A 17,648-nucleotide genomic window follows, 5' to 3' on the forward strand; every position below is an offset into this window, starting at 1 on the left:
GTTAATCTGTGCTGAATATCGCTAGAAAGATTGCACCTTAGAATATAAACTAAATGTTTATTTTAGTCCTCATTTTATTTATATATATATACATTATATATGTGTATATGTATATATAATATATATATATTAATTAAAGTTTATTGGGGTGACGATTGTAAAGTTGTGTAGATTTCAGGTGTTCAATTCTGTAACATATCATCTATATCTCACATGGATGGATCTTGAGATTATTATACTAAGTGAAATAAATCAAACAGAAAAAGTCGAGAACCATATGATTTCACTGATACGTGGTATATAAAACTGAAAACAACAAAAGAACAAGACACAATCTTTTACTAATTATATTTCAAAATACGTCTTGCACATTGGGTAAGAAATACTCAAAATGTTAAGTACATATGTTTGGATAATGGGATTATGGATGATTTGTTTATTTTATATTTTCCTTTAATTTTTAAGTTTTCCACAGTGATCCTATTTAACTTTTATAATCAGAAAAAATATTATATTGCCACTTGATGTTTGCTAAGTTCTAATAATCAGAAAAAATATTATATTGCCACTTGATGTTTGCTAAGTTCTAATAGCTGTTTCAATAGTATATCCCTTATTCTCTTTAATCTTCTGTAGCAAAGAGTCACTACAATAGAACCAAGGTTACAGTCTGGTAAAAAATGATACTTGTCCTTTTCCTTCTTGGGAACAAGGACTACATGAATTACCTGCAGGCTATGCCACTATAGTCCTTCATAGAACTTAGCTTTCCTGGTTGTCAAAGAGCAGAAAGATGTGTTTAAAAAAATTATTAATTTTCCCCACTTTGACAGAATTTTACCTCCCAAAACTTGGGACACATGCAAGAAATTTTTTTTTTTCTAGCCTGTTTTTGTCGTTGTTGTAGTTGTTGGCTAATCCTTGTGAGTTTTTGTCTGTGCTTTCTGACGAAATAACAAATGATCTTTGTTCCCCCCCTTTTCTCTTCAGCTGACCTGAATAATGTCAGGTTCTCGGCTTATAGGACTGCCATGAAACTTCGAAGACTGCAGAAGGCCCTTTGCTGTGAGTATTAACCAGTTCTTGAAATACTTGATAGTTACTCTTTGCTTTAAAACAAGTGGGTGAGGGGTATTTTTATTTGGAGAGGGGAGAAATAGCTGTCAAAAGTCCATTTGTAACATAGAATTCATTTTTTAAAGGTATATTTGGCCTAGTGTGCTCCTAGACTATTTTGTTATATTGTTTAGAATCATTCCTTTCACCATTCCTCAGCTACTGATATAGAATCACTAAGATATTGATAATTTTATTTTCCAACTAATGGATTGGCATCCAGAATTATCTTTATGAACCTTGAATTATCTCCCCCTAGTCTACCTTGATTTCTTCTTCTTACGAAATGTGTTTAGTCTTACAAGGATTAGTATTAGATTGCCTTATCCAAACCAGAGTTCACATATTTATGTTGTTTTTTAGCTTGAGTGCTAATGTTCAGATAAATGCTATCGTAGAAGAAAGATGACAGGATAGTTTTTCTGCTTTTGCTAAATGCCGCACATCAGTGGGAAATCCTGAAGTGTCATACAGCTCTGTCTTTTCATCCAATAGTTTATATAGTTTACATCTGTTATCAACAAAGTGAATTACAGTATAATATTGAGTGTCCATGTACATGACCATGACCGTGAAACAAACAGGCACAGTCCATACCCTGATGCAACTTACAGTCTAATGAGGGATATACAGGATGTCCGTAAGACGGAGACATAGGTGAATGTATATAGAGATCTTCAAGAATATCTACAATCTGTTAAAAAAAATAAATGAAGTGATATTGTCTCTATTACCAGGCTTTCTGGGCGCTCCGAGGAAAAGTGAAGAGACGGTTTCAAAGTCACGTATTTAGTCACGTGACAGTGGATGAAGGGGGTACTATGAGAAGAGCTAGTTGTGTGGGAGGAGGTGAGGTTCAAAGGAGGTTTGCTTGAAGAAGTGGTATGTAAGCTACATGAGTCCAGAAGGGTAAAGAGAGCTCACTCTAAGAATGGATAGCATATGCTGAGACATGGAGTCCAGAAATGCACCAAGAAACTGAAAACACTTCAGCATGGCTAAAGCACCGAGTTCCGGGAGGGGCTATGGTGAAATACTTGGCTGGAGAGAAAAGTAGGAAGCAGGTTGTGAAAGCCTTTTTTAAACTTAAGTTAAAGAATTTTAGAGGTTAGTGGGGAGCTATGCAAGTGGATGACACGATGGGATTTTCATTTAGAAAGATTGTTCTGGCTGTGGAAGAGAGCGTGGATTGGGGGTGGGACGAGTGTGCTGCTGGCAGGAGAGAGACTTGTTGAGAAGTCTCAGTAATCTAAACCAGCAACATGGTGGCCGGAATTGGCAAAGGACGAATAGAGATAAGTGGGAAACACTTACAAGGTGGAATTGATAGGCCACATGAATTAGATGTGGGGAGTGAGAGGGAATCAAAGAAGATGCTTAGGTGCTCAGATGGGATGACTGATGGACTTGCCCCGTAGAATTGGACATAAAGCTTTGGTGCTCAGGAGAAATACACAAGCAATATTTGGGATTCATTAGCAAGTGGATGTTCAGGGAGAGTATAGAGTAAGGAAAGAGTATAGGACAGAGGACGAACAATGTACAGAGAGGACTTCAAAGGAATAGCCAGAGCGGCAGAAGGAAAATCCGAAGAGGTTAACTACCGCATATTTCATGGGTAGAAAGAAGGGGCCTGCCACCAGGGTCAAATGTTGCTGGGAGGTCAGGATGAAATTGGTGCAAGTGTCTGTTGGCTTTAGCAGCTAAGGAGGTCGTTAGAAACTTGGGTGAGATTTTAGAGGCACGTGGAGATGGTGAAGTGGGCCTAAAAGTAAACAAACAATGGGGATGTAAAGATGTTTGGTATGGACATTTCTTGGAGAAATTTAGTTGTGAAGGGGAGGGAAGAGGGATAGTAGTTAGCCGAAAGGGGCTGAGGAGTTAATGAAGTGTACCTATATAGCAGTTGAGGGACACTTGAGTCTATTTAAGTGACTATGAGAGGGCCGGCCAGGTGGCTTAGGTGGTTGGAGCTCTGTGTTCCTAACTCCGAAGGCTGCCAGTTCAATTCCCACATGGGCCAGTGGGCTCTCAACCACAAGGTTGCCTGTTCAACTCCTCGAGTCCCCCAAGGGATGGTGGGCTCCGCCCCCTGCAACTAAGATTGAACACGGCACCTTGAGCTGAGCTGCCGCTGAGCTCCCGGATGGCTCAGTTGGTTGGAGCGTGTCCTCTCAACCACAAGGTTGCCGGTTCAACTCCCACAAGGGATGGTGGGCTGCAACCCCTGCAACTAACAACGGCAATTGGACCTGGAGCTGAGCTGCGCCCTCCACAACTAAGACTGAAAGGACAATAACTTGACTTGGAAAAAGTCCTGAAAGTACACCCTGTTCCCCAATAAAGTCCTGTTCCCCTTCCCCAATTTAAAAAAAAAAATCTTAAGAAAAAGAAAAAACAAATAAATGACTATGAGAAGAGAGGACACGATTGAAATTATTGGCTCAAGAGGCATTAATAAAAAATTTGAGTTCTCAGAGGATAGGAGCAGGTAATTCAGAATCCAAGAGCAAGAAGGGGCATCTCTCTTCCACTTGAACAAGTGGTGCTGATGAAAGGATCTGTGCAGGGCCAGGTAACTAAGGAGACCTGGAGGCAGGAAGGTGAGTGATGTAAGTGTAGAGCTTTCTGTTTTCTGTGTGCAGGAGAGTTCCTGTGTGTGCTGCAGTTCACAGCAGAAGGTGATGAAGCTGAGGTTGGGCTTACCTTTGTGGAGAATAAGAGAGAGGGCTAATTTGAGAAGCGGCATTATGGAGCCCGGAGTTGGCTGAGTGTCTTACAGCACCCCCAAACTACAGGGGTGCGGTATTGCTCCAGGCACAGTCAGCAGCCAGAAGCCTGATACTTCCGCTCCAGGGTGGGCAGACACTTGGGCAAGAGAAGTGAGATTTTGGGCAAAATAATGGGTAGGTCGTTAAAGTGATGCCTGTCAAGCCTGTGTTGGGTAGGAGAAGCTATGAATTCAAGTGGAAGCTGGAAATTAGGAGGCAGAGGGATGAAGAGCCTTAAGTGCTCAGGAAGGTGGAGGATGAGTTAGTGCAGAAATAACTGGAAGGCCAGGAAACTGTGGTGAGAGAGTCACATAGCTAAACATTATTTCAGAAGTGGAACAGTTCCAGGTGATGGGGTCTAGGATATGACCATTTGAGTGGGTGGCAGAGGTGGAGCAGATGGGAGTTTCCGTGGGGAAGAAATAGGAAGCTAAGGAACAGAGAAGCTAGAGTGATGCATGAGTCATCCATGCCAATGTTGAAATCATCCAAAATTGGGGCCAGTACTGGGGAAGAGAGAAGGATCGTGAACTCCAGCTGCCAAGTCTTCAGGAATGAAGGGGTCCGATCAGGGGGTTGCAGAAGCTCGCAATAAGATGGTCTCGGAGGGTCACTGCCATGTGGTTTTTTAAAAATGGAAATGGAGAAGAAATGAGTTAGAAAGAGAGGAGGTTTTTCTCCTTCATCTTGGTATCTCCCATGCTTAACACAAAGCCTGGCACAGAGTGCAGTTTAATATGTTTTCATGGAATGGATGCATGACAGAAAGTAAATGTAGGTTTTCGTTTCCTTATAGCTTATAGTCTGAAGCTATCATTTTTCAGCTATATAGCTGCCAAGTTTAAATGGTTTTTAAAGGGCTCCCCAGGCTTAGGATTTCCTTAGGGACCTGTTAATGTACAAGAGCTGAAAAGAGGCAGTTTGGGGTAGGGCGGGAGTCAGGGCTGGATGGAGAAAGTCTTCTGCCTCTTTTTCTTCTTCTGTCCCTGTCCCATCCTAGAGATACTGCTTTCCATTGTTAAAGGGGTAATTAGGAACTGGTTGCTGTAAAGTGATATTGTAAATAGTGTATTCCTATGAGAGCCTAAAAGTTCAAAAGAGAGATAGATAATTAGCTGTTTCAGGTTATACTATGAAAAAGCCCAGAAGAAAAAAAAAAGAAAAAGAAAAAGCCCAGAAATAGACTAGATTGGAAAACCTTACAATAACTGTCGCGTTCTGTAACGTTCCTTATGACCTTGGATTCAGGCATTATTCAGTTCTATTAAAAAAATAATTTTATTCACATATGTATCTCATTGTCTATCATTTCAGTTTCTGTTAAAATTTCCAATAAGTGTTGGAGAAACGGGTATTTGATATTATAAAAAAATTTGACCATTTCAGGTTATAACCTTATAATAAAGTTAAGCTCTGAATTCTACATTCTCTACATTTTAAATTCTGCATTCTCTACATTTTACAATTCTAGATTGTCTGCATTCTCTACATTTTCACATTTAAACAGATTTGAAATTCTCAGCATTTCCCCTTCTGAGAATGACTTTTCTCATATTTGAAAAAGATTTAGGTATAGCAAAATTAGGGTGTATTTATCTAAATTGAGTACTGGATTCTCAAGAATGGTAGGGAGGTTTCCATGTATAGTATGAATATAGAATGAAGAGTTCACCAATCCTTTTATTATTGAAAACATGAGTGGTCACATTACTTAACTAACTGTTCAGTCGTTGATTTAAGAATTTCCTCTTAATTTTATATTTGCTTAGGTTTATCTTCTAGCCTTTTTGTCATTTCTATGCCTGCAAAGCCATGATAAAGAGCTTTTGTCTGTGGTGCAGGCAAAAAAAAAAAAACTTGTCCTGGCTGGATTTTCCAACCTAAGGTCGCTTCTACTAACTCTTACTTTAATGAAAATGAACGATGTTATCTCAATGATTTCCTGATGCCAGTGAAGAGTTTGAATTACAGATGCCTTAGAAAATATGCAGTGCTACCACCATCAAGCAGTCGGTCTTATTTTTTCACTTCACATCAAAGCGTCAGTATTGCAGAAACTCAAATAACACAATTTTATCCACTATAGAGAATTTGCTATTTAAGTCGAGAATATCACCATTGGCCTATAATGTCCCCAGTTTGTAAGCGGTTTAATGTTGCATGACTCCATCCCGCCTTTCCAAGCATTGTGAATGAAAATTAAACTCTACAGAAAAGCAGAGACAAAGAGAAAATCTTGGTAAGGAGGATTTAGAAACTGGTTCATATGGCTGATAACCGTGGAGAATTATGAAGAAGATAATCTAAGCTTTATCTTTCTCCTTCTGTAGTTCTGATGGCATCCTATAGGTGTGTGGCTTCTGAAATTAAAAACATAGCCAGCTTCTAAGAGCAGAAATAAAAATACACTTTAAGCACGTGTATTTAGTTTATTAGAGTGTGGTGTGTTGGAGAGAGCCCAAACCATAGGGCTAAATATACTGCAGTTGATAAATGTGACAAATACTCTGCAAACAAGAAACAGAACAATTTGCTTCTGTTCAGCAACTAAATCACACAGTAGAGAGATTTTGTGTAGCCTGGAGTTGTCTGAATAAAGGTACACCCTCACCACGACAAATCAGGTGAAAAATGTGCTCCCTTTTTGGTAAATGCACATCACCTTGGAGAGTGCACTAAGGTGGCATTAGACAGGGTTGGGTCGCTAAAGAAGACTCGCAGGACCCATAATAACATGGCTTACAAGTACAGTATCTTGCAGGAAAAGGCTACAGTCAAGCAACAACAGCATTTTAGTCAGAATGTGCGTTCACAGCCACAGACTGCCTCACAGCAAGGGGGCCTGAAAGGCCAGTGTTAATTATGTTGTCCCTCCCGCACAAAAACCTACTTTTCCCATCTACTCTATGTTATTTTTCATATAGGTTAGACACAGGTCTCTGTTATTTCCAAATTCAAAAATATCTTGAGGACAGAGACAAACTAATTTTCTCAGCTTACCTGGTTTGACAAGTATTAGTGCCCAAAGAGAGGGGTCCTGTAGTCCTGTTTAAAATGTGTCCAGTGCCCATGAGTTACACAAAGGAAGGCTTGGCCCTCAGTCATGGTGCTGAAGCTGGTAAGGAGTACCTTGTAGCTTCCATTCTCTGGTCGTCTTTGGTTCCATTTCCAGTCATCATTCTAGGAAGCCAGCCATCCTTCACCTTCCTCCTGGAATTGGATGCCCTCGAAGTGCTCTCTTTGCATTAGGAGGTCTTTTCCAACAGTTTATCTTTCCTCATTCAAAGCAAATCCTACCTGGCCAGATATTCCTCACTCAGCTCCTAATTCTCCCAAGGTTCTTTTTTTTAAAAAATTTTATTGGGGAATATTGAGGAACAGTGTGTTTTTTCCAGGACCCTTCAGCTCCATGTCAGGTCGTTGTTTTCAATCTAGTTGTGGAGGGCGCAGCTCACTGGCCCATGTGGGAATCGAACCGGCGACCTTGGTGTTACGAGCACTGTACTCTAACCATTGAGCCAACCGGCGGCTTAGCTCCAAGCTCAAGCCGTTGCTTCTCACTGGTCCATGTGGGAATCGAACCGGCGACCTTGGTGTTATGAGCACTGCGCTCTAACCATTGAGCAAACCGGCTTCCTCCAAGGTTCTTTTATTTCAAGTAGTCCCATGCTCTTTGGACCACCCGACGTGTTGTTGCCATTGTTTATGGACGTCTTTACTATAACTGGGAAATAAATTTGAGATGCGAAGATGTTGTCTCTCCCAAGCTAACATATGACTAGTAGTCACTCCTAAATGGGCTTTGGTTCGGGTATGCCACAGAAATTTCTTTAACCATCTACATCAAATATCTGGCTTTTTAATTTCAGTGAAGTAGGCCTAGCAAATTAAACTTAATTCTTCCTCAGTGACCCAAGTGCCCTAATTGTCCCTCCACCCATTTGTGGCTTTCTTCATGTAATAACGGGAAAAATAGCTATATTTTTACACATAATATTACGACAGATAAACCTATATACCCAATAACCTTTCTTAAAACTTCACCATCCCAGTTAATGGCCATACAATGTATATTCAGATTATTATAAATGAGTGTTCTCCAGATATGACTGGGTAAATATTCCCACAGAACCCTTTCCAACAGAGGTCCTTAATAACAGATACAGCTTGTGAAACAAGAACCAAAAGACATAGGCACTTTACTGGTGCTCCATGGAGTCACGGTCATTGTCAGAACTCCCATCTCTTCATCCAGTATGTTCAATAGGTTGGCCAGCCGTCCTGCTCACTTCTCAGCTCTTTCAAAGTGCATCTGAGTCACAGCTAAGGGAGCATATTATTCTCTTAGTTGAAGCCTCTTTCAGGGCACCAACATTATGTTCATTTCCCCTTTTAAATACCCATTTGGTGGCTTTCTTCCCTTCGGCAGCAATCTTTCTTTCTTACCATTAATTTTAATCCAAACCTTCCTCCCACACACGAAGTATGTCCCTTGGGTTCAGCCAGTGGGTTAGCCCATATTTAGCCGGTAGCAAGATAAGACATGCCAGGGCTTCAGCTTCAGTATCTTACCAAAGGCCAGGGGTCAGATTGGATGGGTATGGAAAAATGGGGCTAATCCTGTCATGTAGGCAGCAAAACATTTGTGACAGTCCCAATTAGACCGGGTGTGGGGTAGGAGTAATCTATTCCATCAATCCCTATGGAATTTTTGTACCAACTAATGGTCATAATATCTTGTTCCGGAATGTTACCAGCCTTTGAGACTCTCTCAGTAGTAGCCTCAGTCCCGGGACTACTAGGTATGGCATTGAAAAAAGGAAATTGTGGTGAAGAAGGAAACACCTGTAAGTTCCCCCACTTGAATTATAATATCTTTTTAATTGTAATTGGTCTCACAGGTGTAACCCATTTATCAAGTGATCGTTACCCAGGTTCCTTTGGTTGGAACTCCACCTGAAGGCCACAGGTTTAAGCTTAACGGAAGGAGATTCTGAATTTATTTGAGCTTTTGCTGATGCAACCAAGGAATTGCATTTTTAGCAGACCTGCCATGAGTTTGCAGTTCCCTTCTAATCCATTTTGTTCAGCTCCTGAAGTTCAGGTCTGTCATTTCCAGATGCCACTAGAAAGTTGTATTATCGATAACCAATTTCAAAGACTGCTACTTCAAACCAAGGGTAGCTTGGCAACCAGCAGTGGTTCATTTTCATCCCTTTTATCAGAATCATCCTTTTTTCTTGTAAACAATGCCTTACCCATATTTTTAGCCAAGAACGAGTTGTAGGGTCTTCTAAACAATTTCTCTTGACCAGAATTGCACTGGCAGTAGCAGTTAAGGCTCTATTGCTAAAGAGGACTCACAGAACCCAAATGACAATGCTTACAAATCTACAGTTCATTGCAGGAAAAGGCTACAGTACATGAACAACTTTAAAACGAGATATGCAAAAAGAACCCCAAAAAACGAGATACGCATCACAGCCACAGGCTGCTTCACAGCAAAGGGTCCAGAGAAGCCAGGTGCAAATTCCAAGTGCCCTCTCTCTATAAGGGCCACAAAAGTATTCACTTTCCCTATTGAATCAGACGGATTTGAACACAAACCACTTTGGAAACCAGGGCGCACATATTGGAATGTTAGCCAGGGTTTCTTGTAGCCTGCTGGTCACCTGAGCATATTCTTCCTACGTAGCCAGTGCCAAACCCGGTGGCTTGCACAGGTCTCACTGAGACCAGGTAAAAATGACCAATGTTATTGCTAGCAATAAACAATAGTGATAATGTATAACCCATGGCTACACAGCAGCACAAAAAATCACTTCTTTCCAGTGCTTTGATCAAGACTCTGCATTACGTAGCTATTTTAGCAAAACATCTCCTGTCGACTCCAGAGTCTCTGGAATTGATCCTTACAGCACAGATAACTGCATCAAAGTGCATTGACTTTCTTGTTGAGCAAAGATTTGCTTGGAAAGCCCTGCAGCCTGACGTGTACGCTGCCTGTGCAGTGAGTTGGTCTAATGTCAACAACAGCCTCGTCTTCCCCCAGGTACCTTCTGCTGTCTGGGCAAGAAAAAAAGTCAGCAAACACATAGTTATCCTACCATAACTTCCCTCTGTCTGTGCGCACTAATTAGGTTACAGGATTGTGTGTGTATAATTTTATTTTATTTTATCTTATTGACTTATTTATTTTTATTGGGGAATATTGAGGAACAGTGTTTCTCCAGGACCCATCAGCTCCAAGTCAAGTCGTCCTTCAGTCTAGTTGTGGAGGGTGCAGCTCAGCTCCAAGTCCAGTTGCCGATTTCAGTCTTTAGTTGCAGGGGGCACAGCCCACCATCCCATGCGGGAATTGAACCGGCAACCCTGTTGTTCAGAGCTCATGCTCTAACCAACTGAGCCATCCAGCTGCCCTGTTTATATATTAACACAGAGTATTCACATTGACCCATGGGATGAGCTTGGGGTTGTGTGGGCACCATGGGACTTATTCTAACCAACTTTTTGGTGCTTCTTTTTTCTCCTAGTGTTGTCACTAGTAGGGAATGAGAAAGGGTTTTCTTTTTCAGCAAAGTTCATAAGGACACCTTCTGCTACCCCGTTTCTGCTTTTCAGTATGTACCTCCAGGAGGAATTGGAAAGTCCGGGTGTCTTGCCTTAACGCCCACAGCAAGTCTTCTTATCTTCAGTCTGGGTTTACTCAACTGCAAATGATTCTAAAGGTGCTTTCTAGCTCTCAAAGCCTGTGATTCTGTAAAAGACCAAAAAAAAAAAAAATCTGCCTTACCTCCTTGTTTGTGGCATGTGGAAGGAGGAATAGAGTTAGCATTTGAACTTAGAGTGTTGAGAGGATGATTAGGGACAACCAGAGCCTCGGGAACCATTAATGGGGATCCTGTGTTTAAACACCTTCCATTTTTTGCTTTTTCAGCCTAGCAAAGAGGATACTGGAGAGCCAGTCATGTTTGTCCTGTCCCCACCCTCTGTCACCCCCACAGCCCTCGAGCATTAGGAGGACCACCACATACATGTTGCCTCTTCTTCAGTGGTGTCCAAACCTATGGCATTCTCTACTATAAAAATAATTTTTGAAAGAGAGGATATATTAGAACATACTTGTGTTTTTATATAGTTTTAAAACATATTTCCTAGTGAATACTCTAAAGGATATGTATTTTCCCCCTAAATGGAAATTCCTAGCTTGAGGTAAAAGGATAGTGTCACAAAATTATGTCTGCTGGTTGCTTATCGAGGCTTGTAGAAACAGCTAATCATCATGTTTAATGTTTCATCAAAAAATTTCAATGTGTTCTTTAAGATGTTCCATTTGAACAGTTAAGTGTATGGCTGTGTTGCAATTAAATTGTTCCTGTTGATTTTTTTCACCTCTTTTCAAGTCCTTCAAGTCCATAGTATCAGCTTTGCATGCCTAAATAGAAGTCTTTTAAAAATTGTCCCACGAAAGAGGAATTCTGTTTGATATGTTTGTTTTGGGAAATGTGTTCTCTAATCTTCTGCAATGGTTCGTGCTTGTGTTTAACCTCATCCAGTTTTAACAGACTCCTCTGCACAGTATTTCCCTTAACTATGTCATCTTTTGCTCCTGTTATTTCAGAGCAATTGCTTTGCTCCCCGCCCAGAGCTATTTATACTCCACATTTTCTATTCTTTGTCTTACCCATTCACCTGTACAGAGATAAGAGTAGACCCAATAAAAAGAAATTCATGCAATTTTGTTGTCTGTTTCCATCACATGAGTAAATTAGATTCTTAATACAAAAGTGAGTCTAAAAATTCTCACTTGTTAGTTCTTATATCTTTAGCTATAAAGCAAAATATTTATAATGATTAAGGCAGAATAACAAGAGAGAAAATAATAGAAAAATTTCAAATCTCCCATGGCTTCCTTCAATATATAAAGAAACATGGTGGGAATATTGGTACTTAGAAGAAATCCATTCCTCTCTTCCACTAACGGAAATACTGTGCTGCGTTTCTAAACGTACTCAGTACCTGCACCTGAAAATGTTCCCTTGGAGGAAGTCAAGGCTACAGAAGAGAAAATCAACGTTTGAGTCTTTTGGCTCTGTGCCTCTCTCCAGTCTCCCAGGCAGTCCCCGCTCAGCCTTTCGCTCCTCGCGTCCTCCTGCCTGCTTGCATTGTTATTTTTTTAATTCTTTATTCTTTTTCCTACCTGCTTCCCTCTCAAATCAAGTTATGTTTCTTTCTGCCACTTGAAACAAAGTCCTGGCTTCCATGTAAAGACATCATTTCTTTATCCTGAGCGTATTTTTAAGCAAAAGGAGTGGGAGCCTTTAGGGTAGCAAAATTTGCCCCCCCCCCCCGAAAATGTGTCACTTTGGCATGTGGAATACTTCGAACTGAAAACAGTCAAGACCCAGAAGACTTAGGAAAAACCTTTGACCTCCCCCTAACTGCCTGAAAGAATTTAGATAGAGGATCTTCTCCAGGAAGGGAGCTATCATCATAGATAAGTATAATTTAATATGAACTAGGTGTGGTAGACAGGGAGGAATCTACCGAGGCCCATTTGATCCGCGTCCTCTCTGCATCCCAGTTTCTGTATGGCCCACACACATACTCTTTCTTAGTAAACATTAACCCTCTTCATCTTCCTGTAAATTGCCTTACTTCCCTTTGAAGTTCTAGAACTTTCTCTCTTCTTCCTTAGTCCAGAATGACATATTGCCTTACTGTCATATTGCCTTACCTCATTTTGCCTTACTGTCTTGGGAATTTTCATGTTTATGTGGATTCCCCATATGTATGAAATTAAATTGGTTTTTTTTTCTCTTGTTAATCTGTCTCATATCAATTTAATTCTTAGACCAGCCAGAAGAACTCAAAAGGGTAGAGGAAAAGTTTTTCCCTCCCCAACAGCCTTTGCTTTTAATAGGATGAGTGCTCATCCAGGACATTTTAAGGAAATGGGTACATGGAAGCACAGAGCTTTACTCACTGGATGAAAGACAAAAACCTTCCTGTTTCCACCACCAGGTCTCCTTCATGATTCCAGGGAAACTCCCCAAGTTAGCTATTTTCCTTTTTTAAAAGAGGAAAACATGCACTACATAGGTATTAACCTACACAGGTATTAACTATTATTTTTTCCCCTTAACACTGAATTAGAACTAGCCACCAGTAAGTAGTCAAATGTATTAAAGCCTTAAATTTGCATCTGTTTAGCATTCAGCAAGCTGTTTACTGCTGGGATAGCCAGTGTTTTTCTGCAGTTACCTTTATAATTGTATTGCCTCTTGCCCCTAAATGCGTGAGAGATTTACTTAATCACCATTGATTTTTTTTCTCTCTCTCAAAAGACTGAGAATTCAGACCAGAGCTTATATGTATACGGTGTTATATATGCATGTTGTGGCATTTCCAATTTGGCTAATAAATTGGCTTTAGCAAACAAGCATCTTTCCATGACACTTGGGAGTGAAGCTTGTAGTTTGCTGATGTTGGGCAAAGTGGAGATTTCACTTTCGTTAAATTTTTGTCTTCGATGTATGATTAAATACCACCTCAGATCAAGGGAACTCCCCCGCCCCCGCCACACACACACAAAATTCTTAGATGACTTGAAAAGTACAATGTGAAATACAATTTGAAAGTGAAAGGAGAAATAGGTGAGCCTCAGGTCTGAAAACTGGATGGATTGTTCTGTTACTTTAGTTTGCTACTGGAAAATTTTAGTGACGTTGATTATTTTTTCACCTAATGTTAAGGTAGCAGAGAGATTGTGAGGTGACTGATATTTCCAGGAGAAAAACGCTTACTGATTATAAATGCATAGCTGGAAATAGAGTTTACACAACCCTAACCATACAAATGAATCAAACTGACCTCTAATATACAAGAAAGTATTTTCAGGAAGTCTTTCGAAATCTCTAGCAAAATCATTTTTTCCTTACTTATTTGGAAATGATTCGGTTTACATAGAACATGAGAGGTCCCCTCAACTCTCAAATATTTCCCAGTACTGCGGCAATAGGAACTGTCTCTTTGCCTGCATCTTCACCCAGTCAGTGCCAGTGAGATGTGAGAACAACCTCAGATCCTGAACACTTTTCAGACTCATCATACTTAGAGCTGAGGGATGGACACAAAATACTTCAAAAGAGGGTCAAGTTTGGGTTTGGTGTTTACTAAAGGGTACGAGACAACTCTGCCAGGATTGTCAAAGGAAAAGGAAAAGTAGTGAAAGGAGGCTTCCCCCCCCTTTGAATCACCTGTGATTTTATGTGGCTTTTGCAGTGGATCTCTTGAGCCTGTCAGCTGCATGCGATGCCTTGGACCAGCACAACCTCAAGCAAAATGACCAGCCCATGGACATCCTGCAGATCATTAATTGTTTGACCACCATTTATGATCGCCTGGAGCAAGAGCATAACAATCTGGTCAACGTCCCTCTCTGCGTAGATATGTGTCTCAATTGGTTGCTGAATGTTTATGACACGTACGTATGGCCAGCTTATTTTTCAGATTCTGTCGCAGGAGCCTCGGTGTACGGAATGGTGACGGTTTAATTAGTGTCACAACAGGGCCCCAGTCTAGTAATACAGTCCTCAGGATGAGAGTTTCATGAAGCCGTGTGACCTAATGCTGTCCCTGTGATAAATGATGTTTGCATTTATTGGAGCTGAAAACTATTTGGATATAGGGAACTGCTAGAGCACAGCCTGCTTTCAGATTAGAAAAACAAAACCCCGAGATACTCCTTTTTCTCAAATACTAGGAGAATGAGTCCATGTGTAGCCATTGGTTCTTTCCCCTTTTTTTTGCTTGTGTATTTTGAATTCCTCTGTCCGCTTCGGGGGTGGCTCCCTCTCTTGGGAAGAAATGGATGTGCCCCTGGAGATGCTGGCACACCTGTCACCAGGTCTGAATAGTGTTACTTGATACTCAGGAGATGTTTGCAGAAGATTATGAATTGATAAGCCAAACAGAAGGAAACCAAGCCCTTAATGCAGCAAACACAGCTCCTCCAACTGAGGAAATTTTTTTTTTTAAATAAGGTTTTACGAAATTTGCATTCGGCATCTCTATCACTCACTCAGAGAGCACTTGTTTATTTCTTTGTGATTGTACACAGGAGAGATTCCCCAGTTCTAATTTTTGTCTTGAGCTTAATGAAGACAACTGAGGAATGTAGCAGAAGGAATCGGTCTTAATTTTGACTGAATTCTTCTTAGACCTCAGAATTATTACATGCCTCATTTCACATGTCAACAGGAACATATCCCCATTTGGAAATCTGGGAAGGTTTTCTAAAAGGAGTTGCATATCAGCTATTTTGCCTTTTCCCTTTTTTGTAGATTTCTACCCCTTCCTGGATTAAAGTACCTTTTTTCTTGGTTATTTTGATAAGGTATTGCTTTTAAAATTCTAAGATCCCCTGAGTATTGAATTCTGATCTTTACCTACCCAAGCCCTTGAACATACTAGCTTTTAATTGTGGATGACACTTACATTTGCTTTGATAAGGGTTTGCATTCAGGTTTTCCCTCAAATATATTTTAGCACCATTTCATTTACAGATGACATATGAATGGATTCTGAGTATATAACTTGCTTTTTACCTGCCTGAAAATTATTTGGGAACAATTTAATTCCTTGAAGACCTGAGTTGCTGTATAATTTGTTACACTGGTTTACCTTTTTAAAAGAAGGGGAAAAGATAAGAAAGTCTTCCAATGATAGTAACTTTGTGAATGTATTAGGATCCAGGATTTCTATTTGACTAAGGGATTTAGAAAATTGTACCACTTGAAAGTTGAATATATTGTTCGCCAAAAATAACCACAATTGGGGCCTATCGTTGGTAATTTCAAAGAACTAGTTGGGAGAATCAGTCTAGTTTTTTTTTTTTTTTTTTTTTTAACCAACATCGTAGGTTCAGCTGCTTTCCACAACAAAATAAAAGCTGAAAATTATTGAAAGACATTTTCTACAAAATGAAAATCTTTTTATTCTTATTTTTAATTTTTTCCCATGGATATAATGAACTTGTTAATAAATTTGTCCTGTGGAATGCTTTATTTCAGCTTTTTATGTAAACTGAAAGTGTATATATTAAAACATTGATATAGCAATAGGTTATTTTAAAATTGCTCTTTTAAGATCATATATTTGAATGCCCTCCAATAGAGCATATCATATTTTTCTTGTGGAGATAAACGTTCATATTTATATTATGTGTCATGTGGCCTGAAGTGGTTAATTTTCTTCTCAGTAAGGGTAGTCTGATGGAAATCTAAGGGTTTTCAAGAGGGCATAACGGTTATTTGCTGGTAATTTGAGGGGGCTTCAGTAACCAAAGTAGGTAATTTGCTTTAGTAACCAAAATAGCTTCGTGCATAGGGGTAATTTCTCCATTTACCAACTTAAACCCAGTGGCTCTCCATGGATGAATAGGATATTTTTCCGATTTTATGTAGGGCCACGCTTACAATTCAAGTAAGGGCTTTTAAGAATTGAAAACTTGGTGAATATTCATTGGTCACGTTGGTCAGATTTCCATTGCATTCTGAGTCATCAGCCAAATAGATAAGGAATTCAGAAAAGTTTTTAATCTTTAGTAAAACAATGGCCAATGAAGGTCCCAATCCAAGGGTTTTTTTCTTAGCTGAGAAGTGTTTACCGTCCAGTAAAGTGTCAGTAATTATTTTCTTGGTTTGATTATTCATAATAGGGGACGAACGGGGAGGATCCGGGTCCTGTCTTTTAAAACTGGCATCATTTCTCTGTGTAAAGCACATTTGGAAGACAAGTACAGATGTAAGTCCTGTATATTAACTCTGTATTCTTTTATCAATGTTGGCTAATTACCCCAGTTTTAGATGGGGAATGACATAGATTCTTCTTTGACAGAAGGTCCTTCACATAAAATGTAGAACTGCTTTTAAAGTGTCATAAAATGTGGTTTGTGCTGTTCCCTGTCAAACATTAAATTGCAGGTATTTAAATAGAGAATGAAGATTAACTTCTCCAGTTCGAGTATTATTTTACATTGCGTTGACTGTGTCTGAATAAAACACATGTTCCTAGGGGATAAAGCCTGATATCCTAACCCCTCTGTGTAAATCAGAAAAAGAAATGTGAAGGTTTAATCCATGCTCTTGCCTAGTCTTTGGATTCTTATTGAAAGAGTTACTATCTGGCATTCATGTTCAAGAAACACTGTTTATTTTGTAATCGTCTTACTGCAAGGTGTACTGACATAGCCAATTCTGGGACATGACTAACATTTTATTATTTGAGAGACAGACAGCTCACCATTTTTTTACAGGGTAAATATCACCTTATAGAATTTCCTATTGATGAGCCATTGGGTTCTTGTGCTTAAAATTTGCAAATCCAAATGAAAAGCAAGAGGAGTGATGGTTGAGATAGCTAAGCAACCATGCATTCCCATTATGAAGGCCTGTATGTGTTTTCCCCTTTAAATGCTTGTAAGAAATCTTTTCGGTAGGAATATTTAAAAAACCTAGTCTATTTTGTCTTTTCTCTTTTCCCCTAAGGCCTAGCCTCACGGGGATGAGGAGATGTGCTGAGCTTAAGGACAGGCAGGAGATAAAAGAGATTAAATTCCTCCAAAGCCACACTGTGTCCTACTGCTCAGTTCCCCCCTAGGAGTAAGCCACAGAATACACAAGCCTTTTTAGCTTTGACTTTTATGTAGTTTCTACTTGAGTTTTCTCATCCTAAGGGCCAAAGAAAAATAACTGAACA

The 17,648-nt window shown here is 39.8% G+C and overlaps 1 protein-coding gene across 12 annotated transcripts in view; it reads left to right on the forward strand.

The window, feature by feature from the left end:
• The window catches only part of DMD (dystrophin), a 2,143,628-nt gene that overhangs the window by 2,026,774 nt on the left and 99,206 nt on the right, over nucleotides 1–17,648 (forward strand). For all 12 annotated transcript variants that reach the window (XM_033109718.1, XM_033109734.1, XM_033109713.1 and 9 more), the window contains 3 exons: nucleotides 991–1,065; nucleotides 14,172–14,373; nucleotides 16,609–16,694. In XM_033109718.1, coding sequence (XP_032965609.1) covers nucleotides 991–1,065; nucleotides 14,172–14,373; nucleotides 16,609–16,694 — 363 coding nt within the window. The remainder of the gene's footprint in view (nucleotides 1–990; nucleotides 1,066–14,171; nucleotides 14,374–16,608; nucleotides 16,695–17,648) is intronic.

This window comes from Rhinolophus ferrumequinum, chromosome X, assembly GCF_004115265.2.
Source record: "Rhinolophus ferrumequinum isolate MPI-CBG mRhiFer1 chromosome X, mRhiFer1_v1.p, whole genome shotgun sequence".
Taxonomy (NCBI): Eukaryota; Metazoa; Chordata; class Mammalia; order Chiroptera; family Rhinolophidae; genus Rhinolophus; species Rhinolophus ferrumequinum.